This window comes from Pristis pectinata, chromosome 9 (assembly GCF_009764475.1).
Source record: "Pristis pectinata isolate sPriPec2 chromosome 9, sPriPec2.1.pri, whole genome shotgun sequence".
Lineage (NCBI taxonomy): Eukaryota > Metazoa > Chordata > Chondrichthyes > Rhinopristiformes > Pristidae > Pristis > Pristis pectinata.
Genome location: NC_067413.1, coordinates 44,898,592 through 44,919,009, shown reverse-complemented (window position 1 = coordinate 44,919,009; position 20,418 = coordinate 44,898,592). Strand labels below are relative to the sequence as shown.

The 20,418-nt window shown below is 41.0% G+C and overlaps 1 protein-coding gene across 4 annotated transcripts in view; it reads right to left on the bottom strand.

Moving 5' to 3' along the window:
• Positions 1-20,418, bottom strand: part of LOC127574050 (coiled-coil domain-containing protein 102A-like) — a 354,834-nt gene that overhangs the window by 249,329 nt on the left and 85,087 nt on the right. For all 4 annotated transcript variants that reach the window (XM_052022652.1, XM_052022651.1, XM_052022650.1 and 1 more), the window contains exon 4: positions 5,722-5,830. In XM_052022652.1, coding sequence (XP_051878612.1) covers positions 5,722-5,830 — 109 coding nt within the window. The remainder of the gene's footprint in view (positions 1-5,721; positions 5,831-20,418) is intronic.

Genomic DNA, 20,418 nt, shown 5'->3' with positions numbered 1-20,418 from the left:
ATGAAAACTGATCTAAGTGAAACTTTATTGTTTCTATAGTGGAGTTCATTTGACATTGGTGAAGAAGCAATATGGATTGAATCTTGCAATGACGGCAGTCATGGATTTTGAACAGAATCCAAGACAGAAATAAAAAAAAGCCTGAGGCAATAAATAGCAAGGGCTGAGGTAGGGAAATATATAAAGGGATGTGACTGAGAAGTAAATCAAACCACAAAAGCAGACTCAGCTGGAGAAAGGAGAAAATAAGGAGGTTGCAAAGAAAGAAGTAATGAATCAAACATACTTTTGAATAAAGAAGTAGGGATGGCAGAGCACAGAAGGGATGAAAGGAAGAGAGGAAGAATGGAAGGAAGATAGGGATAGTACAGGTTGCAGGAGAAAGCAATGTAGTCTTCGGAAGAACATGAAGGAAAGGCACAAGAAAACTCACAAATGTACTTGAAAAGGGTGAAATAAATGGTTAAAAGTACTTTTCCATTGGCTAAAGTTTTCCCATAAAGTAGAAAGAAACTGCAGGAGATTTCTCGATTACCCAGAAGTTTCCTTTGTATAAATGGATTGGCAAGCAGACGTAAATAAAATCAGTCTGAAACTTCAGTTGCTTTCCTTTGATGCAGAACTGATGATGACAGGCACAGGCCCTTAAGGCAGGATTTTACCAATACCCTTCAATCATGAAGAAGGAAGAAAGGACAAGTTAAATCAGAAAGCAGTGAACCAGTGACACCTTATGTTTGAATCGCAAAAGGTTGGTTTGCAGGTGCAACAGGTTATCATGAAGGCAAATGGAATGTTGGCCTTCATTGCTAGAGGGATTGAATTTAAGAGCAGGGAAGTTATGCTGCAACTGTACAGGGTACTGGTGAGGCCACACCTGGAGTACTGCGTGCAGTTCTGGTCTCCTTACTTAAAGAAAGATATACTGGCTCTGGATGCAGCGCAGAGGAGGTTCACCAGGTTGATTCTGGAGATGAGGGAGTTAGCCTATGAGGAGAGATTGAGTCACCTGGGACTATACCCACTGCCATTCAGAAGAATGAGAGGGGATCTTATGGAAACATATTAAATTATGAAAGGGATAGATAAGATAGAGGCAGGAAGGTTGTTTCCACTGGTAGATGAGACTAGAACTAAGGGACATAGCCTCAAGATTTGGGGGAGTAGATTTAGGATGGAGATGAGGAGAAACTGCTTTTCCCAGAGACTAGTGAATCTGTGGAGTTCTCTGCCCAAGGAAATAGTACAGGCTACCTCATTAATTATATTTAGATACAGTTAGATAGATTTTTGCATAGTAGGGGAATTAAGGGTTATGAGGAAAAGGCAGGTAGGTGGATCTGAATCCACGGCCAGATCAGCCATGATCTTATTGAATGGTGGAGCAGGCTCGACAGGCCAGATGACCTACTCCTGCTCCTATTTCTTATGTTCTTATGTTGGGTTTAAAAGCTTACCAGTTGAAGAACTGAGAAGTAGGGAGTTGCACATTTTGTGATTCCAATGAAGGATAATTTAAAGTAGAAAGTCCCAATATATATGTTTGGGGAATGCTCAGCTCTCAGATCCAAAGGAGGAAGGGATGTCAGGTCTCCAGCATTTTTATGAAGCTTCAAGATTGCCAGGGCTTCCCATCCTGGCTTGAGAATGGTGGAATGCTTGCATCATTAATCAGTATTGATATTGAAATTGTAAGGTAATGGAGAGTGTAAGGCTGAACAAATACTTCCTACTTCATTTTCCAGTGGAAGTGTTAACTGGATGGCAGAAAACAAGCCAGCACCAGGGTTTATAACTGGTGTCCCTTGGATATGAGGGCATGAAAGGAACAAGCAAGCAAAGAAAAGAGGCCTGAAAATTTAAATGCCTTCTCCTCACCATGGGGAACCATTGGATCTTCACAGCTAGGGGCTTTATGGCTGTGCCTTTCAAGGCAGGAAATAGAAAAGCAACATAGATTGCAGCATTAGATAGGACCAGAAGCTGGTTCACACCTTTGTTTCCAAGTTCATTCCTCTGCCAAGAAGAGCCTGCACCACGGGTAATCAGAACCATGTTAAGTCACCTTGAACTACAATTCTAAGTGAATGCATATCAGAGTAGCAGCACCACATACTAAGTGTGGACACCTAACAAGTACACTAATGCAGGACGAAGATGAATATACTGGCTTTTGTTCCTTTCCTCTCCCTCAATTCAAACTTTTGGTTCCTGCAGCCCTTTTGATTGAATAATTAGGGTTAGGAATTAAATAAACAAAAACAATCCAAAAGTTGATAGGATCAGGCAAAACAGAATGTCTAAATGAGTTAATCTGAGCAAAAGTTGTTAAATAAGGAAGGACCAATCAGTTAAACACCAAAGTAAATGGTCTGTAACATGTCATGGTTGCTTTGATTACTGAAATAGCTCCAACATGCAGAAACCTTGTGACCGAGAGTAAAACAACAAAATGTTTTTCAGAATAAGACCTTTGCTTTTCTGGAGTTTGGAATGGCCAAATAACATAACCATGTCAAATAACACTTTACTGGGTATAGCAACAGATTAAATAAACTGACCAAAGTGCACAAACTGAAGCTCTGTGCATTTTTGTGGAATGCTTTTACCGCAGCTGGCATAATTTTTGTAAACACTAGTTTTTAAGTAACTTTTAAAAGGTAAGTGGACAATTTATTGTGAAAATAGGATTATTTTAAGAGTACAGAAAGCATACAGTAGTGTGAGATTAGACTGGCTGGCTCATGGGAGAAAGTACTGCAAATTGGTTAGTTTCTGTGAACCTCACAGTTCTTTTTGCTCGATACCAGAGACTTTTCCAATGCAGCAATATAACACCACCACATACTTCAGAGGACTGCAATTCACATTACGGGCTCATATCAAAATAGAACTCTCACAATGGTCTGCACAAGTAGAATTTAAAATTTTCTGTAATTTTCCATGATCATTATAACATAATCTATTGACAGTCTGCTATCTATTGTTACAGAAAAATGCAGGAATTGTTTTTTCAAAAAATGTGGGTAGAAGAGATTAAGTTTGAGAATCACAGGAAAATCTCATTGTAATAATTTCATATTAGCTGGTTTCTCAAACCATGAAAGAAATAGGTTAGGATAAAATGAAAACAAGGTAGATGCTTAATGGTAATAGTTGTCTGTGCCCACAAGTGCTAAACAGGAAATACTGTAGCATTAACCCATGGTACATCACTTCCAAAATTCAGTTGCATTTAAGTCAAGTTTATTTATTCATTTCTTGGGATCTATACATCACTGGCAAGGCTAGCATTTAATGCCCATCACTGACAGCCCTTGCGAAGACAGTGGTAGGTCACTGTCTAGAATGGCTACAGTCCTTCTGGTAAAGGTTCTCGCAGTATTCTTGGCCAGGGAGTTCCAGGATTTAGACCCAGCAACAACAACGGGCCAGTGATATATTTCCAAGTCAGGATGGTGAGAGTCAGGGAGGTGAACCTGTGTTTGCATGCACCTGCTGCCCTTGTCCTTTTTGATAGTAGAGGTGACAGGCTTGGGGGATGCCATCAAACTGGCCTAATGGTATACACTGCAGCCTCTGTGCGCCAGTGGTGAAGGGAATAAAAGTTTATGGTGGTGAATGGGGTATCAAATAAGCAGTCTGTTCTGCCTCAATGCCGCTGACCTTCAGTGTTTTTGGAACTGCATTGATCCAGGTAAGTTGAATTGTGTCTTTGGATATCAGGAAGTCGATCAGTCACCACAGGACACCCAGTCTCTGTATTTATATGGCTGGTCCAATTAAATTCTGACGAAGGGTCTTTGACCTGAAACATTAGGTCCGTTTCTCTTCCTACAGATGCCACCCGATCTGCTGAATATTTCCAGCTTTATTTGGTCCATTTAAGTTTCCAGTCAATGATGATATCCGGGTTATTAATGGTGGGATCTCAGTAATGGCAATGCCATTGAATCTCAAACTCTACCTTGCTGGAGAAGATCATTGCCTGACACTTCTGTGACATGAATGGTATATGTCACTTATCAGCCCATGCCTGAACATTGGCAGGTATCGCTATATGCAGGCATGGACTCCTTCATTTACTGAGGAATTGCAAATGGAATTGTGGAATTATCAGCAAACAGCTCCAGTCCAACCATATGATTGTCTGAAGGTCATTCATGAAGCAGCTCAAGATGGTTGGTCCGATATCATTCAGCGGGTCAGGCAGCATTTATGGCGGGAAATGAACAATCGATGTTCATTTCCCTCCATAGATGTTGCCTGACCCGCTGAGTTCCCCCAGCATTCTTCCATATTTCCAGCATCTGCAATCTTTCTCTGGCCCTGTATCATTGCCCTGAGAAACTCCTGGCAGGGATAGCTAGAAAATTATCTCCAACAACCACAACCATCTTCCTCTATACAAGGTACGAATCCAAATATTGGAGTATTTTCCTGTTGATGCCCATTAGCTTCAGTTTTACCAAGGCTCCTTGATGCCACACTCAGTTACATGCTGCTCTGATGTCAATGACAGTCACTCTTAATTCACCTCCAGAATTCAGCTATGATGAAGTCTGGAGTCGAGTATTCCAGGGAAAAGTTCAAAATGAACATTGGTGAGCAAGTTATTGAGTAAGTGCTAGATAGCACTGTCGATAGCACTTCCATCACTTTGCTGAGGTTTGAGAGTAGAATGATTAGATGTTAATCAGCTGGATTACATTTATCCTGTTTTTTTGTGTATGGGACATACCAGGGCAAATTTCCACTTTGCTGGGTGGATGCCAGTACTGCAGCTGTACTGGAACAATTTGGCTAGAGGTGCAATTGTTTCTGAAACAGAAGACCAATTTTTGTTCCCTGCCTAAAACAAGTAAAGCCCCAGCTTACTTGCTACATATATTTCTAGCTTCAGCCTGGAATGAGTCTAACACACAGTTCATGGCCTTTGTGGCCTTAGCAAGTAATGCCAAAGATCTGTGGATGTAATTATGATCGCAGCAGATGACATTTGTCAATGCAGAGCTTCTTACTGAACTGCAGACATCTGAAGTGCAGCAGGGGATTTTTCTCCTGAAGCCCATTAGTGGATAGAGCTGCCTGCTGAGGGTTCCCTCTGACCTTTCTTGCTCCTTCAGCTTCTAGCAAGATATCCAAATCTTTTCAATATTCCAAAAGCATGATACCCAATATTTTATAGTAATGGTGACCACTTTTCCCAAAGAAACTGCACCTCCTGATGGTGTCACAATGATGTGCGAATTGCCTATGCAATCATTAAGCATGTCAGTCTTTATGTAGTACTGCATGAAAACATGCATTACCAGAGTATTGATTGTTCTAAACATGCTAGTCTAGAAATCACAGTGTTGCCCTAACTGCACAGGTTCTAGGTTAGAAAAAGTAAAAGGTACAAGGCTATAGCATATGATGCAATAAAAGGCTGGTAATGCTATGACTGTAACATTCAATGTGGTATAAAAATTGGCTCAGTCCTATGGCTAATTAACAAGCTGTGTTGACACCAAAATCTATTTTTAAACCAAGCAGAACAAAACTTTACATTTACCCACAAATATCAGCCAGAAATTAAATAGCTTATTTAATTTTGCCCCACAATTTCTTGAAAAAAAATACTTGCCAGATTCCCAGGAAGTTAAGGAGAGCAATAAAATACCCAATAGCCAGTAAGTGGTCTAAGTAGGCATTTCCAGTCCTCTTATAGTATCACACCTGTTTAAGGATTTCCTGCTTCGATTTGCTCAGGTCTTCGTATTTGATCTTCCACTGAGATAACTCTGCTTCTAGTTTTTCAATCTGCCTTCCAAGTGCAGCTTTGTCCCTGTGTGAAAAAATGTTTAGAAAGAATTTTACAGTTTCATAACGAAAGTTTGGCCGACAATCATTATGTAATATGAACATTTATAAGCATTCCAATATTTCCATGTATGCCCTTATCTTATATTAATTTGAGTATGTCATTTTGAAATGAAGTCAAAAGATGTTGCAGATGCTGGAATCTGGAACAAAATACAGAATGCCAGAAGAAGTGTGGATTAAGTGGCATCTATGACATCAACTTACACCCTTTTCTTCCACGGATGCTCCTCAGGCCAATGAGTTCTTCTAGCATTCAGTTTTTGTTGTAATTTAGAAATTTTACTTTAACGATCAGTGTCTGCCAAAGTATCAATGTCCTTGTAACAGTCCATTCCAAAGGGCTGAATAAAAATCTTGCTTTTTGTCTGTTGTTCTTTCATATTTTCAGGATGCTCCAAAACACTTCACAGTCAATTAAATAATCTGAAACGGGAGCTGCCTGAGTGATTGATCAGACAGTTCTTTCAAAGTGCTGGTACAGGTACAATGAGCAAAAGCCTCCCTCTGAGGTGTACAATCTTCTACATAAATGAGCTCAAATCAAATCTAAACAGAGAAGGATTGCAAATGAGTGGAGTACAGAGGGATCTAGGTGTTCTGGATGAAACACAACAAATTAGCATACAGGTAAAGCAAGTAGTTAGAAAAGCAAACAGCACAATGGCCTTTATTACAAGGGGGTTAGAATGTAGCAATAAAGAAGTATTACTAAAATTGTACAGGGTGTTGGTGAGGTCACACTTGGAGTACCATATATAGTTTTGGTCCTCTTATTTATGAAAGGGTAGCCTAGCACTGGTGGCAGTCCATAAGGGATTCACTAGGCTGTTCATGATAGGACAATCTTTTCATAGGGATGAAAGGGTTTCCTATCACAAACAGCTGTAGATATTATTTCTTGACTCTTAGGAGTTTAGAAGAATAAGGGGTGATCTTATTGAAACACATAAGATCTCGAAGGGGCCATGACAGAGTAGATGTTTGGGAGATTCTCAAAGGACATGGTTACAAGGTCATTTAAAACTGAAGCAGGTAAGAATTTCTTCTTGCGGATGGTAGTGAATCTCTGGAATTCTCTATGACAGAGGGTTGTGGAGGCTAAATGGATATACTTAAAAAAGATTTATGTACATTTTTGAAATAATTGGGAATTGAGGACTACATGGAACTGGCACATAAGAGGAGATAAGGCCTGGGGCAAATCAGCCATGAGGATATTGAATGGTGGAGCAAGTTTGAGGGACAGGTGCTCTACCCCTGCTGTTATTTTCCTGTGTTCTAAATGGCTGACCCCTTATCCTGAGGTTACATCTCCTGTTCTGGACTCCCCAGCGAGAGGAAGCAGTTTCTCAGTTATCTATTTTTTCAATCCCTCACAGAACCTTGAATAAATTGAATCACCTCTCATACACTGGAGGTCTCGGTTGATAAGATGTAAACCAAGAAAAATCCCTTGTATACAGCAAGGACCAACAGGCACCCCAAAGATAAGCTGAAAAGGTATTGGGAACATACAGTTCCCAGAAATGCAGCCAATTCAAAGTCAGTGAGAATTCCTTTGGTCCTGTTTTGATTTGTTCCTTCTATATCAGCAATGCCTTTTATTGAATAAAATAGTAATAATGAGAACAATTTGGGACAAATTCATCAGCTTCATAAAAACAAGTTCACACACAAAGAAACAGGCTTTTTCAGCCCACCCCTTCTTTGCTGACCTTGCTGCCTGTCTACGCTAATCCTATTTGCCTGCATTAGGCCCGTATCCCTCTATGACTTTCCTATCTAAGTATGAGTAAGATAAACCTGGGACATACAGTTCTTGAAACATGTTAGTTTCTGGAGGGCCATAAGAAAGTATCCTTAACATTATGGGGCAATGTGTGCATACGCATCTAAAACTTTCTTTTATACATATCTTTTGGTCCATAATTGGGCAAAGTCTCACGTCCCTGCTTGTTCTCACCTTGTGCACATCCCTGAGATAAACTTACTGACCCGATCTCCCAGTGGGTTGTCCCACCTGAAGGCGGGACAGGGTTGGTGAATCAATGACAGCCCCAGGACTCTAATGCTTAAGTGCTTTGAGCACAGCTTCCCATGGAGTGGAGGCCACCATTTCACAGCTAGACTGAAGCAGCTCAAAACATGAAATTAATCTTATCTTTTGCTAACTGTATTTTCTAAATACCTATGCGTCAATATTTTATATAGGTGTGTGTAAGAAAATAATGGATATAATTTTATACATTTATATTTTCTTGCTTTTTGCTTAGGATTTTGTTTATGAACTTGAAATGGCAGGTGATTGATCTCAATATCTCTCAATATACCCAAGATTGATAAAGTACAGATTCCAGAGGATAATATGGCTGTATACTAGTTCAGTCTTTGCTTTCCTCACTTGGCCTGGACTTATCCTGCTCATCCTATCCACATTCTCTTTTGCCTTGCTCCATTGTCCCTTTTCTCACTTGAATACCTTCCAATTGGGAATGGTGGCCTTGAGGTTAACTCACTGCATTCATAATCCAAAAACCTGGATTAACAATCCTGAGATGTAAATTCATATCTCACTGCAACAGCTGGGATTTTAAATTTAGTTAACTAAATCAACTGGAACATTTAAATAAAGGGCAACTGTGAAAACTACTCTCATAAAACCCAAAAACACAAGAGACTGCAGATGCTGGGGCCTGATGCAGGGTTTTGATCCAAAATGTTGATAGTTCCCTTCCCCCTACAGATGCTGCTTGACTGCTGAGTTCCACCGGTAGATTGTTTTTTGTTTCGTAACACTCATCTGGTTTACTAATGTTTGATGCCCCTACCTGGTTCTGGCCAACACAGGGACCCACTTACCACCATCTCATTGAGCGCTGATTTCTTATTGCAGCTCCAGTCCAAATATTCATAGGTATGTACCTTGCTGTACTTCAAAAAGACATCTACTCAGGCTGCATGCCACTGTGCTGGGAACCTGGTATAAACTCTGCCCTTCATTGGTGTTCCCATGGCAAAGAATCACCTAGGCTGTCTGTGAGGGCTGGTGATGGACAGGCCGGGGCTGAGCAGTGCAGACATTCAGCACTAAAATGTGGGGCTCAGGGCTGCATCCAGGCCACCATAGTGAGTGCAGACCATTACTGGAGACTGGCAGCACACATTGTGTCCAGATCTTATGGTCTTTCTCTTCACCACCAATTGGATATGATGGAAGGTGCTCTCTCCCACTCCCTTTGGCTGCACAGCTCTCCAGACCCCAGAATTTTCTCTATGATGATAACTGGCTATTGAACTTCTGCAGCCAAACAAGGAAAGGGGGAGATAGCTGCTTCCATCACATCCAGCATGGGGGAGCCCATTCAATCTGGGTGGTCTAAAACACATGGAGCAGCTACCACCAGTTTCCAGAAATGGACCACACTCATCACACCAGCCAGAGTGCAGCCCCACATCTCAACACTGATCAGCTGCACTATTCACCCCAGCCTGCCCAAAACCACACACACAGAGCATCGGGGTGATTAATTGCTGTGAGAGTGCCCAAAGAGGACAGGGATTAGCACCAGGTCCCCAGCACACTCAGCAACAATAATTACCTCTTTTAGCACAGATTCCACTCGCATTCTCATTCCTGAGAATGCATCCTGACTGCAAAGCAATCAACCGATGTACGTGAATCCAGATCCACAGTAATGTGGTTGATTCTTAAGTACCCCCTGAAATGGATTAGTAGGCCATTCAGTTAAATCAATGCAACTATACTGAAACACAGTTAAGTGTAAAATCAGTCAGACCATCCAACATTGACTCAAGCAACAGATTCAGTAGAACCAAAATTTGGACATCTGCCCCAGAGGCGAGTCAAGCACATAGTGGTATTTACAGAGTCAGAGCGTGCAGCTAATGTAAACATGCCCGACTTTTCCATCACCTTCCTGGGTTCTTCCTATTGGAGCTGGGAGCCCTCAATGAATCCACAGACCTCAAAGTCTCATGGCATCAGGTCAAACACGGGCAAATACATCTCCGCCTGATTATCATCCACCACCCTCCCTGAGCTGATGAGTCCGTAGTCTTCCACACAGAACATCATTTGAAAGGAGCACAGAGAGTGGCAAAGGAACAAAACTCCAAGATCTAGGACTCAACACCTCCCTCTGTAACTGGATCCTTGACTTTCTAACCAACAGACCGCAATCAGTGAGGATAGGCAGCAATACCTCCAGCACGATTATTCTCAACACTAGTGCCCCACAAGGCTGCGTCCTCAGCCCTCTACTCTACTCCCTATACACTCATGACTGTGTGGCCAGATTCTGCTCTAACTCCATCTACAAGTTTGCAGATGATACCACCGTTGTAGGCAGCATCTCAAACAGCGATGAGTCGGAGTACAGGAAGGAGATAGAGAGCTTAGTGGAATGGTGTCACGACAACAACCTTGCCTTCAATGTCAACAAAACAAAAGAGCTGATCATTGACTTCAGGAAAGGGGGTGGTGTGCATGCACCTGTCTACATCAATGGTGCTGAGGTCGAGAGGGTTGAGAGCTTCAAGTTCCTGGGAGTGAACATCACCAACAGCCTGTCCTGGTCAAATCACGTAAATGCCATGGCCAAGAAAGCTCACCAGCACCTCTACTTCCTCAGGAGGCTAAAGAAATTTGGTTTGTCCCCTTTGACTTTCACCATCTTTTACCGATGCACCACAGAAAGCATTCTTTCTGGTTGTATCACGGCTTGGTACGGCAACTACTCTGCCCAGGACAGCAAGAAGCTGCAGAGAGCTGTGGACACAGCCCAGCGCATCACAGACACCAGCTTGGACTCTGTCTTTACCTCTCATCGTCTTGGTGTAGCAGCCAGCATAATCAAAGACCCCACCCACCCAGGACATTCTCTCTTCTCTCCTCTTCCATTGGGTAGAAGATACAGGAGCCTGAGGGCACATACCACCAGACTTAAGGACAGCTTCTACCCCATTGTGATAAGACTATTGGACGGTTCCCTTATACAATGAGATGGACTATGACCTCACGATCTACCTTGTTGTTACCTTGCACCTTATTGCACTGCACTTTCTCTGTAGCTGTGACACTTTACTCTGTACTGTTATTGTTTTTACCTGTACTACATCAATGCACTCTGTACTAACTCAATGTAACTGCACTGTGTAATGAATTGACCTGTACGATCGGTTTATAAGACAAGCTTTTCACTGTACCTCGGTACAAGTGACAATAATAAACCAATACCAATACCAATGTTCCCCAAATGCAGAAATTCAATGCCCATCACCAGGGGTGACATTGTACTACCAACACCATTGTGTCCTGACAAACAATTCTGATTGAACTTAAAGAGCAGATGTCTGGTGCAAATGTTAGTTGCCACTTTTCAATCTAGTCCAGAACATGGTCTAGGTCATGTTGCAGGCAGGCATGGGCACTTCATTTCCTTAGGAGTTGAGAGTGGAATTGTGCAATCAGCAATGGACTTCCCCACCACTGACCTTGTCATTAAAGCAAGGCTGTTAATGAAGTATTTGAAGATGTTTGGACCTTGGGCATTACCCTGAGGAACTCCTGCAGTGATGTCCTGGTGTAAAGATGAATAACCTATCATTGTGCAAGATATGACTCCAATCACCAGACATTTTTCCCCTTCATGCCCATTAACTTCAATTTAAACAGGGCTCCCTGATACCAAACTTGTTCTGAATGAAGTTTTGATGCCAAGGGCAGTCACTCTCATAGCTAAAATTCAGTTGGTAAAACCCAGGCTGTGCATTGATGAGCAGTTCATTCATGATTAAGTACTGCCTGATAAATTGCTGAAACACCTTCCATTGTTTTGCTAATGATTGATTGGTTAATTAGACAGAATGGATTTGTTCTTTTTGTCTGTGGACAGAACCTCCGGGCAATTTTCCATAGTGTTGGGTAAATGTTATAATTCTACTAGAACAGCTGGTCTTGAGAAGTAGTTAGATCTGGAGTGCATGTCTTAAGTACACTATTTCAGACTTGTAGGCAAAAGGCTGAACCAGGAAGGTTAAACCTATTTGACCTTGTCCACACCAAACTACTTGTTGCAGGTGCATTTGTTCATGACCAGTCCTCATAGAGACACCAAGGACAGGCTCTTGTGTTCCAGTAGAATTACAACACTGGCATTTACCCAACAAATTGAAAATTGCTCGTAGGTTCTGTCCACAAACAAAAAGGACTAATCCAATCCAGCTAATTACCCTCCAATGGATCAAAGTTCTATAGTCCTGCCACATCTACATATGAACAGTGGTAGCTAAATAAACAGTTAGCAGCATGACTAAGTCCCCACAATGATGGTAGAGCCCAGTCTATCAATACCAAAAGCAAGGCTGAAGCATTTGGAACCATCTTCAGTGAGAAGAGCCAAGTGGATGGTCTATCTTACATTTTACATTCTGGTGGATGTCTGCATCATCACAGAAATCAGTCTTCTGACAATTCAATCCACTCTACATGATATCAGAAAATGGATGAGAATACTGAACACAGTGACATAGTTGACTCTTAACTGCCCTCTGAAATGGAGCACTGAAGACTTGCACTCCAGATCTAACAATTTCTCAAGCCAAATTGTCCCAGCAGAATTACAACACTGGCATTTAACCAACAATATGAAAAATTACCCGTAGATTCCATCCACAAACAAAACAGGACAAATCCAATCCAGCTAATTACTGCCACATCAGCAAAGTGATGGAAGGTGTTGTCAGCAGTTTATCAGGCAGCATTGACTAATGAATAAACTATTCATTGAAGTCACACACGATGCTGATTTGGAAATTTATCACCTTTGGGGTCTAAATCCCAGAATTTCCTACCCAGAAATATTTTGATGGTACCTTCACCAGAAACACAATAGAGTTCAAGCAGACAGCTCACCATCTCTTTCTCAATTGAGTTGAGCAATAATTGCTGACCTTGCAGTAACGCTCAGATCCCATAAAAAAATAACACTATCAATTTGTTCTCCTCCCTCTTCTCTTTCCCCATCTCTGTGCATGCTGAAAATTTGTAACATCTCCAACTTTTGCAAGTTCTGATGAAAGATGAACTGAAACTTTAACTTGCTTTCTTTCTTTACTGGTGATGTCGGGTATGGAGCATTTTCAATATTTCCTTTTACTCGCTGAGAAATATAGTGTTCGTACAAATGCAATTCTCTGGAGATCAAATTATTGGGCTGGATGGTCCAAACCAATATCCAGCTGTCATCCAACACTTATTTTCAGCTACAATATGCACCACTTGACAATTATCAGAAAGCCTGCCCAGCTCCCAGGTGAGTTCCGCAAGCTGGCCCTATGCGTGGATTCTGCACTGCTCACATTCATCTTAAGGGAGGTTAAGAAACTAGACTTTGCAAGAGCTGACATCAGCAGTAAGGCCCTACTCACTGTATTGCCTTCTTCATCACAAATAGTGGTTTATATTTCTAGGCTAATTAATCCAGTGACCGAGACTAATAATCCAGAAAGGTGAGTTCAAATCTTTTATGGCAGTTTCAGAGTCAAGTGAAAACATCTGGTGCAGTATGTCCTTTTTTAGGGAAGGGAAAGTGTTGCTCTGTGCTGATCAGGCTTTTTTGTGACTCCAACTTTGATTGGAGTCATTTCTGGTGTTTCCTATCTGAAACACATCATAGCAATAGCGCATAGTAGAAATGGATACAAGTTTAAGACAACAACTGTAAAATCAGATAATCAGTGACCTAGAGACAGCTTTTAGATCCTTTATTGTTTATTTCTCCATAAGATACCAAATAAGTGTTCTTTCACTGATAAGGGTCAGTAATATTTTGTTTACAAAGAACTGTTCTGGTTAGTTTCTAACATTCATTTATTTGCAAGTTATAGATGCTTGTGTTAGTATGTATTGAAAATGTACATTATATCACCAATTGTTGATCTCTAATTAATGAACTGTAAAGTTTATAATCGATTCTAACTGCAATGATTAAACTTCAATATTTCTCAAGCTCTGAACATACAAAAAAAATCACAGCTTTCTGACTTTCCCACCAAAATGGTTAAACTAACATTTTTCTGCACTATCCTCCATCCACCATGTTGTTGCCCACTCACTCAGCTTAACCATATCTCCTCAAATCCTCTTCACTATTCATAATCACTATATCACATAATCACGATTCATAATCCTATTTATGTTTATGTCAACAGCAAACATAGAAATAGTACATTTGGTCCCCTCAACCAAATCATCTATATGGATAGTGAACATTTGGGGATGAGGCAATGATACCTGAGGTATCCCACTTGTCACAGCCTGCCAATTTGAGAAGGACCCATTTATTCCTTCCGTCTATTTATACCATTATCTAACTCTCTACATTACTACATTACCCCCAATTCCAAGTGCTTCAGCCTTGTTCACCATCCTCCTGTGTGGGACTTTAAAGAAAGCCTTCTAAAAACCCAATTACACATATCCACTGATTCCCCCTTACCCACTCCATAGATGCATCCTCAATGAATTCAAAGCTCAATCAAATTTTTATTTTCATAGTGTCTCAATATCACATCCTTTTTATTACAGATTCCATCATTTTCCCAACTAGATGTTAGGCAGACAGGTTTTCTCTCTCTCTCCTTTTTTAAATAGTTTAAACTCTCAACTCTGCAGGACCCATTTCAGAATCTATAGAATTCTAGAATACAATAACCAGAACATCCACTATCTCTCCAGCCACTTCTTTCAAAACTCTGGATGTACAGTATCAGGTCCTAGGGATTTATTAATTTTAAGGTTCTTTGACTTCTCTAGTACAGGGGCTCCCCAGGTTATGAATGACCTGACATACGGAAATCCGACTTAATGCAGACTCCCATATTTCTCACATACATTTTTAAGCTAGTAATAATAATAATATGTTTCATGGCATTCATTAATGACTGGATACAGTATATATTCCAGTAGTTTAATTATGAGCAGTGTTAGCATGATTATTCAATGAAATGAGAGAACTATAGCAAGTATACAGAGTGATACGATATGAGTAACCATAGAAAACAGACATTTCTGGCCTACAGAGAAATTGACTTACAGGCAGTTCTCAAAAACGGAACCCTTATGTAACCCAGGGTCTGCCTATATTTCTTTATTAATATATTCCTCTTATTTTCTCATTTGCACTGGACTTGTGATTCTCCATTATTTCTGGGAGGTTTTTCTGGGTCTTCTGAGAGAAAGCAGTATGCAAATTAAAGCAGTCAGTATTAATCGTACACACTGCCAGCATGAACCCCAAACATCGTGGTTCAAATCAAATGACTTCTAGGACTTGTGACCTCAAAGTCCTTATTATAGAAGTTTAGCATTCCCCATTACAATAATCTGATAACATGATTTTCCCATCCCTTCCAGAAGACTAAAATCTAAGTCTAACAGTTTGGTTTTTGTCAGGACCACTCTGCTCCAGACCTCATAACCTTTGTCAAACCATGGACCAAAGAGCTGAATTCCAAATATGAGGTGTAAATGACTGCCCTTGGCATCAAGGCAGCGTTTGATCAAACATGAAGTCAAGGTGTGCTGATAAAACTGAAGTCAATGAACATTAAGGAGAAAACACTGCAGTTGTTGGATATCATCCTAGCCCCACTGGGTATCACTGCAAGTATTCCTAAGTGGGCCCAAACATCCTCAGCTGCTTCATCAATGACCTTCCTTTTATCATAAGGTCAGACGTAAGGATGTTTGCTAATGATTGCACAATGGTCAGTTCTATTCACAACTCCTCAACAAATAAAGCAATCCATTCCCTGTATGTAACAAGACTTAGGCAACATTCAGGCATGGGCTGATAGGTGACAAATAGTATTCATATTGTCAGGCATTACCATTACCCAGTCCTCTGCCATCAATATTCCGGGGGATGAGCAGCCACATACAGTAAATACTGTGGCTGTTACAGAATGGCAGTTGTGTTGCAGCTCGAGGGACCTGGGTTTTATGTTGACCTTGGGTGTTGTATGTGTGGAACTTGCACATTCTCCCTGTACTATGTGTGTGTCCACTTGGTGTCCACTTTCCTCCCACATCCCAAAGATGTGTCGGTAGGTTAACTGGTTACTGTAATCACCCCCTAGTGAAGGTAAGTGGCAAAAAAAAAATCACAGGGAAGTTAATGGGCATGTGAAAGAGAACAAGTTGATTCAACAGTTGACAGAGGACAGTAGATAACAATCAGCAGGTGGTTTCCTTGCCCGTGTGTGAACTGCTACCATGAAACTTCATGGGGCGTGGAGTCAACATTGAAGACTCACAGGCATTCCCCTTGCCTCTGTAACACTGTACCATCCCCTCCAGTAGGTAAGCCCTGCTAGTGGGGCAGGGCATACCCAGGGATTGTGATGGAGGAGACTGGCACACCATCTATAATGTGTGATTCTGTCAGCTCTACCATGTCGGCTACTACTTGACAAATACGTGGGAAAGCTCTCCAAATTTAAACATCAGTACCCAGATTCTTGTGAGATCAACTGGGCCGGGAATGATTTTTCTGTGATTTTTTATGGTACCTGGGCTGATGCCGAGCGATCCATCTCATTTTATTATCATTCTTTATTTAACTCAGCTGCATGCCGGGCCACTGCATAGGGCAGTGAAAAGTCAACCACATTCCTGCCGATCTGGACGCATGTGCAGGTCAGACTAGGTAGAGATGATAGACTTCCTCTCCAGAGGACATCAGTGAATCAGATGTGTTGGTATAAAAATCCGCTAGTATTGTAGACATTAAACATAAAATCTGTCTTCATAATAAAGTCTAGATTATTAAACAAATTTAAATTCCACAACTACCATAGTGGTGAACTCACGTCCCTGGATTGTTCATCCAGGCAGACAGCTGGTCATTCAAAATACAATTTCATCAGTTGGTAACTGATCTTTCACGCCATTTCTCAAATAAAGAACATCAGTTATTGATGTCACAACTGAAAGTTGTGCAAAAATACATGCAAAAATAATACACAAACAATAATTTCTGAACTAAATGGGTTTAACAGCATTTAGCTCTATAAAAGCTGTGAGAAGGCTCAAAGTTGTGGACCAACAGCAGCAAGGTGGATAAGAACAACATTTGCAAAGCAATAAATTAATTTTAACCCAAGCAATGTGTACAGTGCCTTCAAAAGTACAGAATCCCAGCATATGGAGTGAAAATTACATTGGACAACACCTGTGAAGAATAGCTAGGTTATAGTTATGCTTATGTAGGTTCCCACCATCCCCAGACATGAAGATTCTAAACTACCCAAGCACCTCCCTATTGGCTCCATTATATCCTGTCTATAACAGAGTTTGAAATCTAATCTGTCTTCAGCAATGCTTTGAATCACCTCAGCTATTACCTTGCTGGTCTTATTGATAAAACACCTGAAGCATGTCCCCAGATCACAATATTTCTTGCAACTACTTGATAAATGTATACGATCACTAATACCATCTGCTCATGGGTACGGGGCCTGGCATTGTGTCATAGTGTATTGATTTAAACACATATGGGATAGTTTTGTCTGTGCCTTGTGCATTCTTCAGCAAATTCATTGTGGTTCTCAGGTAACAAGTAATGTATTTGAATCTTTCCACTTGCACCTGTGCCTTTCTCATAGGGCTACCATAGTCACTCAAAATATGATACAAAACAATTCAATGAAACCTGAGAAATTTCCATTGAATGCATCAACCAGCTTAGTGCAACAATTTGACATCTATTGTATATTTAAATTTCCTTTTTGTAAAAATTTTGTCAAGCCATGTATGAATGCTATTATCACTTTCTTCCCTTTCATATCCCTATGTGTGGGTTTTTTTCATTATCAGAGATTTGCTTATAAAGCTGATGCCAGCTTCATTCTGCAGCTCATCCAATCACAACATTTAATGGTAGAAGAAAACTGAGGTACTACATCTTGCAGTTACATGATGCATGGAATACAATAAGCAGGATGCTGCATCACCATTTTCACAACAGGTTCATTTTTCCTCTTTTTGGAAGATACAGAAGAAAATAATACAATGATATAGTTTTGGATGGAGTTTATTTTTCATGTTCTGCAATCTGCCTATGCTATCCTACATAAGACATCCTGGACTTGAAATACAGTTCTCAGTAGAAATATGAGGAAATACATCTTTATACTCTTCCTGATCCAATACTTTAACTAGTCTAGCTTTTATTTATTTGTTATTTACAGGACATAAATGCCCCTCGTAGATAATCATTTATTGCCTATCCCCAATTGCCTTGGAGAAAAGATATGATTTTTTTCATTTTCTTCAGCTTTAGACATAGACTGGTTCTGGTCCAATTCACTGTCATTGGTACTAGGATTAGACGTGTTTATATTTTACTAACCTGCGCCTGAACTCAATGCCCTCCCTGACTACCTGGAGATTTCTTGATTTCCATCAATAGATGGTGTAAATTATAAATACCTTACATTCTATTTGATTATAATCTACAAGTAGTGAAATGAATATCAATGGCAACAAAGCTTGGCATATGGACAAGGGCCACAGTGAAGATGACATACTGAGCAACTACATTCCTCCTAGCATGCCAGCTTTACCACCTGCCCCAACAACCTTCAATGCATCTGAACCCACAGTCACCATTGCAGATGTCAGATCAGTCTTCCGAAGTGAACCCAAGGAAAGCATCTGGCCTGGATGAAGTCCCCGGCTGTGTCCTCAGATCCTGCTCTGATCAGCTGGTGGGGGTATTTGCGGACATTTTCAACCTCTCTCTACTTGAATTTGAGGTTCCCACCTGCTTTAAGAAGACCACTATCATCCCACTACCAAAGAAAAATAAGGTAACATGTCCTGAAGAAAGGTCCTGACCCAAATCATTGACTGCCTGCTTTTCTCCACGGAGGCTGCCTGGCCTGCTGAGTTCCTCCAACATTATCATGTTTTACATCATGCCTTAATGACTACTGCCCGGTGGCTCTGACATCCACTATCATGAAGTGCTTCAAGAGGCTGGTCATGGCATGCATCAGCTCCAGCCTCCCAGACAACCTTGACCCACTGCAATTCGCTGAAACAGGTTCACGGCGGATGCTGTCTCCCTGGCCCTAAACTCATCTCTGGAGCATCTGAACAGTAAAGAAACCTATGTTAGGCTATTGTTTATTGACTACAGCTCTGCCTCCAATACTATAAACCCAAGCAAACTCATCTCCAAACGCCTAGACCTGAAACTCAACACCTCCCTTTGCAACTGACTTGACTTCCTGACCAACAGACCACAATCAGTGAGGATAGGCTGCAACACCTCTGCCACGATTATCCTCACACTGGTGCCCCACAAGGCTGTGTCCTCAGCCCCTTACTTTACTGCTTATACCCTCACAACTGCGGCGTGACCAGATTCTGCTCTAACTCCATCTACAAGTTTTCAGATGATACCACTTTAGTGGGTCATATCTCAAATACTGCTGAGTCGGAGTATAGGAAGGAGGGAGAGAACCTAGTAGCATGGTGTCATGACAACAGCCTTTCCTTTAATGTCAGCAAAACAAAAGAGCTGGTCATTGACTTCAGGAAGGGGGGCAGTGCACACACTCCTCTTTACATCAATGGTGCTAAGGTCGAGAAGGCTGAGAGCTTCAAGTTCCTAGGAGTGACCATCACCAATAGTTTGTCCTAGTCCAACCACATAGATGTCATGGTCAAGAAAGTACACCAATGCCTCTACTTCCTCAGGAGGCTAAAAAAATTTGGCATGTCCCCTTTGCCTATCACCAATTTTTATCGCTGCACCATAGAAAGCATCCTATCCAGATGCGTCACGGCTTGGTATGGCAACTGCTCTGCCCGAGGCCACAAGAAACTACAAAGAGTTGTGAACACAGCCCAGCACATCATGGAAACCAGCCTCCCCTCCATGGATTCTATCTACACTTCTCGCTGCCTCAGTAAAACAGACAACATAATCAAAGACTCCACCCTTCTTGGCCATTCTCTCTTCTACCATCCTCCCACTGGGCAGAAGATACAAAAGCCTGAAAGCACATACCACCAGGCTCAAAGGCAGCTTCTATCCTGCCGCTATAAGACTCTTGAACTTTACAGTTTTAATGAAGAACAGGCTGATCTTTCCAAAGTATAAGTTGCAAAAAAATTTAACCACTGAACAATAAGGAAATTTCACAAAGCAGCTGGTTTTGTTAATATTAATAATTTAATTCTAAATATACTCTTTGTGTTACATTGGTCTTTAAGAAATACCTAACTTTGTTCATAACTGTCATGAACTGAGTGAGCCTTCTGTATCTAGGATTCAGTGATTAAAGGATTAAGTTTGCATTGTCAACGTATATTACAGACAAAGTATATAAGGAAGATCCAAAAGTATGATCTACCCTTGTTATTGAACTAACTTATTGAATGACTCTACCATCTGTGATTTTTTTAAGGTATTTGCAATACATTTGGGTACATTTGTTCCTCCCACAACCATCACT